Source organism: Talpa occidentalis, unplaced genomic scaffold, assembly GCF_014898055.3.
Source record: "Talpa occidentalis isolate TD23 unplaced genomic scaffold, MPIMG_talOcc4v2.1 talOcc4.14, whole genome shotgun sequence".
Taxonomy (NCBI): domain Eukaryota; kingdom Metazoa; phylum Chordata; class Mammalia; order Eulipotyphla; family Talpidae; genus Talpa; species Talpa occidentalis.
In genome coordinates, this window is record NW_023601433.1 from 70,592,789 (window position 1) to 70,607,392 (window position 14,604).

General features: G+C 35.1%; 1 protein-coding gene across 4 annotated transcripts in view; it reads left to right on the forward strand.

The window, feature by feature from the left end:
- MYO3A (myosin IIIA) overlaps positions 1-14,604 on the forward strand; it is a 135,386-nt gene that overhangs the window by 94,792 nt on the left and 25,990 nt on the right. For all 4 annotated transcript variants that reach the window (XM_054695178.1, XM_054695176.1, XM_037510732.2 and 1 more), the window contains 7 exons: positions 25-154; positions 3,996-4,075; positions 4,543-4,620; positions 6,966-7,171; positions 9,703-9,814; positions 11,968-12,130; positions 13,789-13,912. In XM_054695178.1, the coding sequence (XP_054551153.1) occupies positions 25-154; positions 3,996-4,075; positions 4,543-4,620; positions 6,966-7,171; positions 9,703-9,814; positions 11,968-12,130; positions 13,789-13,912 (893 nt within the window). The remainder of the gene's footprint in view (positions 1-24; positions 155-3,995; positions 4,076-4,542; positions 4,621-6,965; positions 7,172-9,702; positions 9,815-11,967; positions 12,131-13,788; positions 13,913-14,604) is intronic.

Sequence of the window (14,604 nt, forward strand, 5' to 3'; positions counted from 1 at the left end):
ATGACCATCATGCTTTATCAACAGGTCTTCTATAATGCTACTGGGTTCTTGGCTAAAAATAGAGACACTCTTCCAACTGATATTGTGCTACTGTTGAGGTCATCAGAAAACAGTGTAATTCGGCAAATAGTCAACCATCCGCTGACAAAGACAGGTGAGCTAAGACACCTACTCTAACTGAGAAGTTTCCTCAGGCCCAGAGTAGTAATTTCTGTCTCTGTGATTTTCATCAGTAAAATCCTCAGTTTTTCATATTGGTTGGTTTTTAGCTCCTTAAATATGCAATTGTTAATATCCTTTGTTTCGAGCACCTGAAGAAATAAAATATAAAGAAGCTAGATGTTTATTGAAGAAAAGTGTTTGAAGCACTCAGAAGAAAATACAATGGTGTCCTGGCTTCTCACTGGGAGGGTGCACTCACCTCCAAGGAGTGCAGAATTACTCGCTGTTCTAAAAGTGGGCAGCTTTTGAATGGTACTTTGAGGTTCTACAAACTTTGCCCAATTGATTAAAAACTCACATGACATTGTTTCACCCAACCATATACATCCTTGCATTTGCTTTTAAAATAGTAAAAAATTATATAGTTGGATTGTTTTTCTTTATTCAAGTTTAATATTGGTTCCTTGTGTTTCTTTTTTAAAATTTTTTAAATTGCTTTTTAAAAATGCTTTTTAATATACATTTTTAATATTTTAATATTAAATTAAAAATTATATATTTTTAATATTAATATAATGTTTTAATATTTTAATGCTTTTTAATATACATATTTACAGTAAAAGTGGCTTAGTTTTTGAATTACGTAAACTGTAAGACCATCATCACAATCAATAATTAATGTCACTACTCATCACCCCCAAATGATGTTTCCTCATGACCCTTTGTATCCCTTCACTCCTCTCTACCCCCGTTTCAGTTGTTCCAGCACCATTTGTTGAAAAGATTGTTCTTTCCCCCATTGAATTGCTTTGACACCATTATTGAAAATCAATTGTCTTTATACATATAGGTCTATTTCTGGACGCTACTCTGTGTAGATATTTGTCTGTCTTTATGCCAGTACTACAATTCCTCATTACTATAGCTTTATCAAAAATCTTGAAGCCATGTAGTATAAGTTACCCAACTTCATTCTTTTTCAGATTTGCTTAGGCAATTATAATTTCTTTGCATTCCCATATGAATTTTGTTGTTGTTTTTTTTCTTTATTCTTTTATCCAGTTCCAAGGGACCTGTGCCTTGGTCATTCAGACAAAGCAATCTTGTTCAGTTGTGGAACTGAGGCAGGTGTAGTTGTTTCATGGAAGCTTTCATTGAATGCAGGTCACTCAGGCTTTAGTATAAATTTTAAATGAGTGTGTCAATTTCTCCCAAAAATCCTGGTGGGATTTTGATTGGAATGCATTCAAACTGTAGCATAATTTTGAGAAAATTGGTATCTTCACAATATTGAGTCTTCTGATCAGGTAGCACAGTATAGATCTCCATTTATTTAAGTCTCCTCTAATTCTCTCATTAATATTTTGTAGTTTTCAATGCATGAATTTTGCACATCTTTTGTCACAATATCTGCTAGTGTAGCACACATTTATTCTAAGTGGTTTTTTTTTTCAACCAAAGTCTGTGTATTGCTAAAATGTGATACCCAATTCATTTTTGATAGTGATCTTTTGGCCTGCACAGTTGATGAGCTCATTTATTTGAGTAGTGTTTTTTGGTAAATGTCATGGGATTTCCTATATAGATGATCTAGTCATCTGTTAATAAAGATATTTGCCCTATATTTTCCATTCTTTTCACTTTTTATTTCTTTATTTTACCTGGTTGCACTGGTAGAATCACCAACACAATGTTGAATATGAGTGGTAATAGTGAATATTTTTTGCCTTATTCTTGATCTTGTGTGGAAACATTCAGTATTCCCCATTGAATATGATGTTAGCTGAAGGTTTTTCATAGATACCTCTCATTAGGATGAGGAAGTTACTTCCTATTACTAGCCACTGATATCCATAGATACATTTAGTTTGTTGTTAAATGATTTTAAGACTAGTGTATAAATTTTGCTAACATGAAATTATAAATCCTTTACCAAATCTCCTCTAGTATTTTAGTTTTCAGATAAGATTTTAGTTCTTATTTGGCTAATATTAGGTAACACAGTACCTTAAATCACAGATCTATCCTCATTAATGTGCTACTAGCAACTCGTGTGTAGTCATCATACTTCCATGCTGCCAAGAAATCTCCAGGTCCCTGCTAATTTTTTTATAATTCTTTCCCTGGTGATCCTTAAAGAAAAAAATAGACAATAAGTGAAATTCCTAATGCTGTGCCTTGAAAATCATCTATTACTCTTCTTTCCACTTTGCTTGTACTTGGTAATTTCACTTTTGAAGAATGAATAGTGCAGCATGTAGTTGCAACCCACACATCCCATCCCAGAAATTTGCTTGAAGTTAGAAGCATCAGGGAAGAGGCACTGCCAGCCACATCCCAGACAGGGTTTCATCCTGCACATCGCTCAGAGTCAGCCTCATACAAACGCAAAGAATGTGGAGGATTGCCAAAAATATATATATCCTGGAGGATCCAAGATGGGGTCAGAGGAAGTTCCTTGCTTTGCTCCCAAGAGGCTCATCTAGGTTAAACAGTGGAGTACTGCACCTGTTGCTTAGGACAAAACTAGAACACTTCCTGGATATCAGAGACCAGGCAGACTGCACCAAAAGTGACACAGGATAGACTCAAGCTGCAGTGAACAAGAGGTAGGTTAAAAGAAACACTTGGGTGAGGTTGTAGTCAAGGCGGGAGGCTGCTGTACAGACCACACCTTCCACTCAGCCAGATGTCCAGGGGAGAGCCCAATGGTATGTATGGATGCGCACCCTTGACTGAGGGAAAGTATGGAAAGGAATTTGGGTGCTTCTAGCCAACCAAGTCCCCAGTAAAACAATGATATTGTGCTGAGCTTCACTCCTCATAGCCCCCCTCAGAACTGGTACTGACTTTGTGAGGCTCACAGATAACACTCAGAGACTGTAGCATCTCAGTCTAGAACCCCAGAAAAGAGAACTCTTGGTGGTAACACAAACATGAACCTACAAATACCAACACACACATGCACGTGCACACAAACACACACACACACACAGAGTTTGATCCCTTCAAGCCTCTACACCACCCCTGACTCAAACAGCTCTCAGATCGGGTCTCAGCTCTACTAACCCCAGAAAGTCCAAACATGCAAAATCATGTTAGAAACACAGTACCACCTGCTGTGTGGAAAGGTAATAGTTCAAATCTCTAAGCCCTAAAACAGCAAGATGGGCAGATAAATAAACACAAAAGGCAAGTTGAGACCTCAAGAGACTATGAGATTAGAAAGAGAGAATAACGGTCAGAACCCTAACACAAAGATATGGAAGATTTTATCTTCCTGTGAGATACAAGAGTTTGAAATTTCCATGATAAAGAAATTCAAAGAATTGGGAGAAAATGCAGAAAAGCAAGCCAAAGTGATAAAAATTCTGTAAAGTTAAACAGATTAAGAAAATACCAGAAAAACAAAAAAATGTCATGAACAATATAATTAATAAACAGATAATAGAAATTGAAGTTAAAGTAAGAAAATAAAAATGTAAAAATATCAATAGAAGAGATAAAAAGCTCTGCAGAAAGCTATGGAAGTGATTTGGACCAAATGGAGGATCAAATCAGTGACCGTGAAGGTAATAACGCACACAGACTCAGGTGGAAGAAAAAAGAATATGAAGGGGAGGGTGAGGAATGAAGAAACACTTGAGAATTAAAAATTTGTTGTGAAATTTCACATAATTTTATTTTATCCCCAAACTACTCAGCAGTTAACCAGGCAGGTGAGTACAAGTATTATGGAATCAATGATGCTTATAGCATTTAAGTAAAAAGCAGAAGTCTTCTAGCCTTTAAAGATTCTAAGAGGTATATTAATTTTGTAAACCTTCCCACAGGCAATCTGCCACATTCTAAAACTGAACATATAATAAACTATCAAATGAGGACTTCAGAAAAATCAATCAACCTGACAAAGGTAAGAAAATGCATTTTTCATGACAGAAGTCTTACCACTATAATCTTTAGAATCTCAATATTTGTACCCTCCTAAAAGTAAACAGCCTTTTCCTTAGTCTCTGCCTTCGATCTTTATTTCCTTCTTAAATAGGTGTTTATGTTATATTCATATTACCAATAGTCACTAAAGTAATTATGCAAATTTAATATATTTCTAACTCTTATAGCTACTTTAAGCTACACTAAGACCATCTAAATATGTATTAGCTAAAGTCAGAGATATTCACATTCTGTGTAAGATCCATTAAAATTCCAGTGAGTCTGAGAAAGCAATTACCTTGAAGTAAAAATATCACCAACATTTTGTTGTATATATTTGAATGACTATGATGACTTGAAGGAAATTCTTCATACTCCCTCTAGATCAGAAAGCACGACAGGTACAGAAGCATCACGGTCTTCTTTGGTCTTCTTTGGTCTTCTTAGGGTGAAACTGGAGACGCCACATGTCATGCCAGAGAGACGACCAACATGAAAACACAAACAGTCGCATCATATTTTAGAGTAAGATATTAAATTATGACGTGTTGTGCTTAGGACTGTTACTTATTCTAAATGAGATTTATGGACCAAAAGCTTGTAAAAAAAAAAAAAGTTTTTAGTTTGTATTGTCAAAAACTTGTTGATCCATTCACTTTGCTATTTTACAGTCTACAAGGTTGACTTTAAAGATCTATACCTTGATTAGACCATGTAAATAAGCCTTTCCACTAGAATAAAATTGAAACCTAAACCTAAATGGATTTTTAATTACTATGATAATTATCATTTTTCCTTTCCACTCCTGAATGGGCTTAGACAGATGGATAAGGCTGTTGATCATCCATCTCCACCCCATATCTCCCTATATATAGACCTTGCCTCTTGCAAGAAAACTTTCAGGAAAACGCCAAGAAAGTGAATTGTTGCATTCTTAGCATAGGGTCAAGGTTACCTTTCTTCCTTGGATAATATGGCAGGAAGGAAAGAATAGTTTATTTTCTCTGTGCTCTGGACTGTTCTAGATAACCCTGCCCACAATATTGGTTCCAGTTCTTGTTTATCTCTTCTGATAAAATCATATTAATTAGTCAATGAAAATGAAAAGAAATACCACCCAAAACTTGAAATGCTTTTAAAAATAGCTAGGTCATTTTATTAAATAGTTTTCAAGTCCTAAATTCATAGTAAACAGTGTGTCCTTAATCATATTTGAGTAGCACTAGCATGTTTATATGCTTAGTATCTCAATTGTCCTGCTGAGACATTCACCTTACATCAGGACTGCAGCACAGCTGAACCACCAAGGACTTAGAGCAGGTTATTTTCTTTCTTTTAAGTGAGTTATCTAAGAACATTATCATACCACTGTTGTTGACATCAAACACTGTGTATGTTTAAATCATTGGTTCATAAAATTGTTTTATACCTCAGGCTAACATGAAAAGTGATAGAAAATTTCATGTAAATTTAATGTATTTTTAAATTTATTTTTCATTCCTCAGAAAAGAATGAACTTAGTGTAACACTCTGAACTGCTCCCTAAGAAAAAGCAATGCCTACATTGCAGTAAGCCTTTGCACAGAAGCCAGCAGATACATATATCACCTTTGTATCTCCAGTGCCTGGCAGATGTTTGCATGACTAAAGGAATGATGACTCACAGATAAGTGTAATGAAAAGGGCTCCAAATCGGCAGACCCAGCTGTTTGAAGATCACATCTGAGTCTCACTGCCCAAGAGGAAGCCATGCAAATCTAGTGTTTTGTCAGTTGCCCAATTTCAGTATTTGGTTAGCACCAGCTTTGTATTTCCAGTACTAAAAGAGAGCCAGCTGACAACAGCTATTTATGACCATACATTTATTACCTTGCTAATAAATTGTCATCCTGGTATTTGACATACTAGTTTTCTGGGGTTTACTTCTAGTTGAATCAGATTATCCTAATACATTACATATAGTTGTCCAGCACTTGGCCAGTATTTCTACAGAACATAGTTTTAATATCTATGTGATTTTTACAACTCTAAAATAAATTAAAAATTATTGAACTAGAGCAGATTAGGATACTTATATGGATCTATTTATTTGTATAGCTCTGTCCTGTATATTAAACTGCATTAACTTCTCAGTCCTTATTTTCTACTAGGGGATAATTCTGACGGGTGAAGTATTGACTTTCATACTTTTTATAGAGTTAAGCAAGGAAATTAACAGAATAAACAGGAAACCAGACTATGTGCCTAAATACTATAATTCAGCAAGTTTCCCTGAGATAATAGTTTTTTACAACTGAATCAAAATAATTTTATCTCTGAAGTTGACTAAAATTTACATACTTTTAATAGCTAAGTTCCTAGTTTTTGCCTCTATTTTATGAGTAAATCTATAATACTTAAAATACTAAAAATAAAAATTTTATTAAGCCAGACCTCCCTTCACTGTAAATTAGTATGAGCATCTGAAACATCCAATTTTCAGAATTCATTCTTATAATAGAAGAAAGACCTCTAGGGCCTCCCTCATGGCGCAAGGGGGTAAGCACCGCACTATGAAGCAATACTCAGCCTCGGCAGCACAAGTTCAATCCCTGGCCAGCCAGGGAGAAACCCACATGGCGCAGCAGACTTATCCTGTCTCACCCGCTGTTCCCCTCAGCAGTGTATTTCAGTCAATCTGCCTGTTCTGCTCCCCACTCTGTCTTTGGTAAATCCTCTCAGCACCCTCACCTCTGGCCTGTACCCCAGCTCTTGTATGCATAAACAAATAAATCTTAAAACAAAAAAAAAAAAAAAAGGAGAAGAAGACCTCTAAGCTCATAAGCTTTTGTATGGTTCACTGAGAAATTTATTTTTGTTGCATATTATAGTATTCTCTGATGGATTTGTTATCCAAAATGGTGGTGGGCCAGCCTCACTTTGTCCGTTGCATCAAACCCAATAATGAACGTCAGGCAAGAAAATATGATAAAGAGAAAGTTTTGCTACAGCTTCGTTACACAGGAATTCTGGAAACAGCAAGAATTCGAAGGCTAGGATACTCACATCGGATACTTTTTGCTAGCTTTATAAAGCGGTATGTAAATTTCTTTTTAAGTTCCCCTGTCCGATTTGTATATAAATTCTTCATAAGAATTATAGAAAAGAACATTTATTAAAGATAGGTGTGGAAATATGCATTAGGTTTAAAAAATAAACTATTCAGGTCAGGCCACATGTGTCAACCTTTAAAGTTCCTTCATTGTACTGGAAGGGGAGATGTCACAGGGACACCTCCAGGGACACCTTGACAGGTGCGCCACCCCTGCAGTCACATGGGTCCGATGCTTGGAAGCTTAGAAAGACCACACACCTGGTCAAATGCCATCCTGCTGCTGTCTCCTAAAATCCTTAATAGTTGTTGTGACAGGGCCTTGCATTTTAATTTTGCACCAGGTCTCAGTTATTTTGTAACTGGGGAGGAACACTGAATTTTAAATCTGGCTTGATCATCAAAAATTAACAATCCAGGGCCTCCCCTGGTGGCTCAGCGGTTGAGTGCTGGGCTGCAAAGCTGCCTGCAGCCTCTGCAGCGCTGGTTTGATCCCCGGCCACCAGCGAGGGTCCCACATTGCGTGACAGACCTCTCCTGCCACACCCGCTGCTCCTTTAGCAGTGTATTTCGTCGGTCTACCTGTTCTGTTCCCCGCTCTGGCTCTGGTGAATTCTCTCACCAGAGAGAATTCTGACTGTACCTAGTGCTTGTATAAATAAATAAATAAATCTTTTTAAAAATAATTAACAATCCAGTTAAGATTATTAGAACCATATACATGGAAAGTTAATAAGCATTGCAAGGTACTAAATACCAATGTCCAAGGAAATGATGAAAACAGTGTATGAGTCAAAGAAGAGAAAGGTTATCCCCAGGAGGGCTGATCAGAGAGATTATCAAGAAAGAGAGCCCAAATTGGGGTCTGATGATGGGTATAATTTGTGGGAAAGACTGGAAGGCAATTTCTCAGTGTGCTTGTTGGTGTGCCAAAAACCAGAGACTTGGATTAGACTGGATTGGCAGAGCATGCATTAATGAAGTCACAGAAATTATAGAAGATAAGATAGGGGAAAAAAGGAAAACTATCAGGTTAAAATTATCGAGAAAGAGCTTTGAATGCCTGACTAAATGTACATTTTCAAAGTTGTCCACAGTTTTAGAATATGGACCATAAAGACAACTAAACTGATTTTCTTAATAATATTCAATTGAAAGTTTATTTAGAAGGTGTGAAATGAACATAAATTCTTAATTGTGCTTCCAAGTCCTGTTCTGTTATAAAATTGCAAATTACTACATGTTAATGACAGAAGTGGGGGGAGTAAGTATATAGAAAACATGATAGCTATTCCAAAAACAGGACATTCCAGAAATAAAAGGCTAAATTTTTTTCTCTGCCACTAATTTGAAAGCAGTCATCTAAATCGTCCTAGACTCTTAGGAAGTCGGACCAACTTGCAAAGGCCCTGTGGAGGTGTAAATGGAATGAATGAACCTACTCCATCCTGCCTTGCCCTTTAAGTAACCCTCCTTGTACCATGCAGAATTCATCAGACCCTTTGTCTATTCGCAGTACACTAACTCTTCTGTTTGTGACGAAGAAATAATCTTAAGGGTAGAGACACAACATGAACTTCCTTTGCATAATACACTGTTTAACTATAGTTGTCTCAATCCTTATACTAAGGATTGAGTGTAAGGAATCCTTATACTAAGACACCCCTGAAGTTAGTCCATTTTTCCAGAAGATACCATTTCCACCGCTTCCCAACTCATACTTAACATTACTTTACCCAGCCTTTGAAAACACCTGCTTTTGCCATCCTTGCTTAGAACCAGGAAAATTTTCAGAGGCTTTCAAGTCAGGAAAGGACATGATCAAATTTTCATTATATTCAAGTAATTCCAGATCTGTGGAAATTGGGGAGGAAAGAAAAGGGGGCAGAGGGAATGTAGAGGGATGTAACCAGTGGAGAGCAATGACAAGTTGGGGTCTCTCCTGCATTAACCCCTGACTCACTTCCTCCCTTTAGTTATTGATGTAGTAAACCAATAGAGGAAAACTCCAGGGAGAGACATAATGTAACTCAAGAACAGTGATGAAAGGCATGTCTACAGTGGTGAGAGCTTCTGTGAAAATAAACTCTATTCAATTTCAAGATCAGCTTCCGGTGTTTTTGTGAAGATGAGAAAAAAAATAAAAGCTTTCTCTCTGCATCTTACCACTACATCTAGTGCCCAGAGGAAAGTTTTTACTTTTTAAAAAATACCCAGCTCATTTTTTTTTTTTTTTTTTTTTTTTAGTTACACAGCTTTTGGGCGAGGGGCGGATTTCGGTCTTAAGTCTTGAAAAGCCATCACTAAAGTGAAAAACAGTATTCAAATTTATACAAGTTAACTGGTCCAAATTTGTGTTGATCTAGAGTTCAGGCTATTCCAGAGCTTTTCTAAAAATCCTCTTTGTTAAGTCTCAGGGGTCTCCCCTCCCCTGTACACAACTGTCCAGTTTCCACCAGGCTGCTGAGACATTTGACCTTTGTGAAATACTAACCAACCCTTTCTTCCATTTGAAGGTACCATGTTCTCTGTTACAAGTGGAACGAAGATCCCCCAGTGAGCCCTGATACCTGTGTCGCTATTTTGGAAAAAGCTGGTCTTGATAACTGGGCTCTTGGAAAAACAAAAGTAATGTTTTCGTGTCATTTTCAAGAAAAAAGTTAATAGTTTTAACCTTTGAAAATGATTGAAAATAGCAAGGCTTTTTATGCTACAGAATCTGTAGCCTGACATACGGCAAGCAAATTGGTAAACTCATACAGATTTCCTTCTTCAGCAAACTTAAACAGTTTTGCTCTTATGAAGATTTCTTTTATGAAATTCAGGAAATAGTCATCTTGAGAATTTATCCCAAAATGGATGAAATTTATAATGAAAAATCTTCAAATAGTATTGAAAACAGATCAGTATATTCTCCCTTCTTTCTCACTACCAAATATAGCCACAAAACTTTAGAGAATCATAATGATCTAAATAGGATGCTGTTTTTCTAATTTTCAATTCTGCTTCAGTTGTAAACTTAAAATTTATCCAGAGTGAAATATTTGCCATTATTATTAGATTTGTTATATGTGTTTGGCTATGGTATATTAGATTTGAGAAACTTTGAGAGCTATTTTTTAATCCTGTAGAGACTAAAAATAACATATCATAACCAATTTTGAATATCACAGGTGACGGCTTGGAGAAAGAATGCTCCTCAGGTATCCCCAGAGTTTTGCAAGATGAGATTAAGGAAATAAACAGGACTTAGGGGTACACTAAGTGTTTCACTGGAGGGATGGAGAAAAGAATCAAGCGAAGGCCAAGAAGTTCTCTTAGGTGGACCACTTGTAAATAACCATTACACATCATAGATGGAGACAAACTTCCACCTTGGCCAAGAAATATATAGTTGTTTCTAAGTGGGAGGAGACTTCATAATATTTAGATAAGTTAGTCCTATGACAATTCATGTCATAAATACCTATTTTAGACTGACTGCCCTACATGCACAGTAATCCATATTTACTTTAGTAGTAAGGGAAATTTTGGAACATTAAAAAGATTTGCATTTTATTCACACCATTTTCTTTTAGATGTCCACAAAGATGAATTTCATCAAGCCGAAATCTCATAATTTATGGTCTGAAACACATGCCTAACTTCAAATAGAGTTTTACTTGTAAAAAGGCCCTTTTTGTTCCAGTTCTGCATGATATTTAAGTTGCATTTTAAAACTATTTGTATTTTTCCACTTCACCTTTTCCAACTCATTAAGATGGATAAAAAGTATTCAATATAGGAACATTTCTAAAGCTGCAAAAAAAAAAAATGATGACCTTTTTAAACAGATTGAATTTTAAATGAATTGTCAACAGCAGAATGGACTAAGTATATTAACATCTAGAGTCCTGTAGAAATTAAAACTAAATTCAATCAAAACCAATAATGCTGAACTGTTTGCCTGTGGTGCCCAGCTCTCAACTACCAGAATGTGAGAGAATTCTGTAGTTACCAGGTCTCATGACTCAGCAATTAAATTTGAATTTAAGTGACTTTCTTAGTGGAATCAATAAACTTTCTTTGTGGTAATTTTTACCAGTAAGTAGCCAGTAAAAGAGAAAAAAAAAAAAGTCTTATTTCCTGGGGGAGGTTATCCAAACCTTCAGACTCCTCCAGTGCTCCAATTCATTCTGATTCTGAAATGATCAAAATTCAGCCCTTCTTTCTCCATGCTTGTCACTGTGTCTACTAAGAATGTTGTTATTTCTCCCTGGGGCTTTCTCTCTGCCTTATTCCCTTCACTGTTAACATTCTGAGCCCCTTATTCATCTTTGTTTCTCAGCAGATTAGTATATCTAATTGGCCTCAATAAACATTTGATGAATGAACTACTATAACTGAATTGTTCTCTGTCTCACAATAAATTTGTAAGATTTTTAATTTGGAAAATATAATTATCTCTTTTAAAGCATAAAAGTTAGCTTTATACACAGTAGATGTTGCTAAAGTGTTGATTAAAAAGCTCTAACATCTTCCGCTCTTTCTGGTTTATTCTACAAAAGGTAGTTAACCTGTTGGAAATAGGCAGATAATGTTAAACTGTTTTCCTTCTCAAAGATAGGTTTCCTTCAAGCATAAAAATCTGTAACATTGTAGCAACATACAGACCATGCGAAGTAAAGGATCGTGTTTTCCAGAATTTAAAGACTTAAAATATATTCTTCCAAGCATAGCACATGACTATTTCTCATCTGTTTGCCAAAATTTTATTTGTATTTTATTTTAATTCTTTTAAGGTATTCCTTAAATATTATCATGTGGAACAGTTAAATTTAATGCGAAAGGAAGTCATTGACAAGCTTATTTTGATTCAAGCCTATGTCAGAGGATTCTTGGGGTCAAGAAGGTACCAAAAAATACAAAAAAGAAGGAAAGAGAGCGCAATAATAATACAGTCAGGTAATCACTCAGACTGTCTCACAGCCTTGCAAAAACCTCATGTTTAGGTATGGGCATAAAATCCAATCTTACATATAAGTCTCAAATTCTTATGTAGCTTTTGCATTTAATTCCAGACTCTGTTACTTTGATACATTCTCTCTACTAAATCTAAATCAGATTGTTTTAGTGATTGACACTTTTAATATTTGAATAAACGTTTTGTTTTAAATAAAATAATTTGATTTTCAATTTTCTGTCAAGTATTAATAAAACACAATTGACCTATTGTGCAGGAGATAGCAAGTGATTGAATTCATTATGGATCTCAAGAATCATTATATTCCATTAGATAATAAGATTTTTCCTACTTTATTCAAAAGGTTACACTTGCCATACTTTTTGACAACTTAATTAAATCTCATTTTGTTAAAGGGCATCCATTTCTTTCTATTAACTGTAGCGAAATAATATTTATAACCATACTTCAAAATTTTTATTAAAATATATTAATAGACTTTTGGGGTTTTATTTTATAATTTTTCTATAAGAAACAAGTTTAGAACCTGCCATGGCTTGGTATAATATCTTTCGAAGTTTTTTGACTGGACATCCATAGTAAAAAATGTGTTTTATTTACTCTGTAACTTGATGCACACGCATACTACAAACAACATTACTTTAATATATTCTGCTCTCATATCTTCTGCTGTCATCTCTTCTCTCACCTATTTCATTTTTAGACGCTAGATGTGGCCCACTAGATCGATTTTTGATCCACTAATGAGTTAGTCTTTACTCAGAAGAACTCTGATGTGGTGGGCAAAAGAGCTAACTAATATTCAAGAGATTCATGGTCCAGTGCCAAGTCTATTGGTCTATGATGGCTTATCAACTCTTTTGGAATTTTTAAGCCCTTAATTTCTCTCTAAGACATCACAATACAAACCCTGTTTGAGCTCTAATTCTCTACCCATAATTTCAAAATTCATAAAGGTCTAGAAAAAAAGGTTTTCATAACTCATTTGACAATGAAACATGATCACATGATCTTATCTTTACAGTCCTTTATTCATCCCACATGGTAAAAATATTGTTTTTTTGCAGAAATATTTATGTGTTTGACTACTCCCCTGATAGGGGAGTGGTACAGAATATATATTATTTGCTCTGAATTACTTTTCTAATATAAAAAAACTGTAAATCTAAGTTCTGAAATATGTCTGGCTCTAAGGATAATTGGCCAAAAGTTTCAAAACATATGCATAGATAAAAGGGGGATTTTTTTCCCCCCATGAATAGATATGAGCATGGAAAATAAAAGGTAAATAATTACTAGTAAATTTTAAGCAAATGAATACATTTTGTCTTTTTCCTTGACTTAGATCATCTCATCTTAGTTTCATTAAAATCTTTACGATTTTAATAATAATTTTAATATCATTAAGTTCCCTCGTTAACATGAATGGTACTTTAATTATTTTCTTGCTATGAAGTTTGTCATCTAGAAGAGTCTTGTTAATGAGTCCCCTTTTTTTATGGACTTGTTCTATTTGGAAGTGTTAATTTCATTTTCTTCTTTGACACTGATGGTCAAAAAAAAATATTTGTTTCTACTCATTTAAGTAAGTTCTTTTATTTATTATTCTTAAAACTACTCCAGCCCTTATATATTTCAGCTACAAGAGGACATCTGGTCAGGAAACAAAGAAAAGAAATTGTTAACATGAAAAACACAGCATTAACAAACACGCAGACTCAGGATCGGGAACTTGACTACAAGAAAAACTTTGAAAATAAAAGGTATAATAATGTTCATTCTTATACCATTTTTACATTATGGATTTTTTAGATCTATAAGGTAACAAAGTATGTTCACAGTCTTTCTCTTACCAAGTTCCTAATGTGGTGTTACATTAAATGTCCTATTTGGGAGGTCATCTGCATTTCCCACTGATGACCACAATTTCTTTTCTCAGAGTTTTTACTTTACAGGCTTCTGCCAAACTAGTGTACATATCTGCTTCCAATTATGTCTGCATGTCCTGTGCTAATTGCTGTTCCTCTCCCTATATTTAAATCATCCTCCACATCTAAACAATGTCCCTAGATACTCTCATTTATTCCTATGGACTTAATAACCAATATGTCATTAGCCCCTAAATCATTATCCAATTTTCATAGCACAGCATCTCAGTCCTGTCTTCTGCAGAGCCTCATTCCTAGCTTCCTAACAGATCCACCTGATTTTCCTTACATAGAAGATTTTATGATAAGCAGTGGGTACACAGATTTTTTTTTTAACTTCAGCTTTATGAGATATAATTCACATATAAAGTTATAAGTTATTTAAAGTGTACATCCTGGTGATTTGTAGACATATTATGAAAGGATTCTCCCCCTTCAGCTAGTTAATTAACACATACACTATCTCAACATAGTTGTATTTTTGTGTGAGAGAGAGAACATTTACCTTCTACACAGAAGACTTCAGT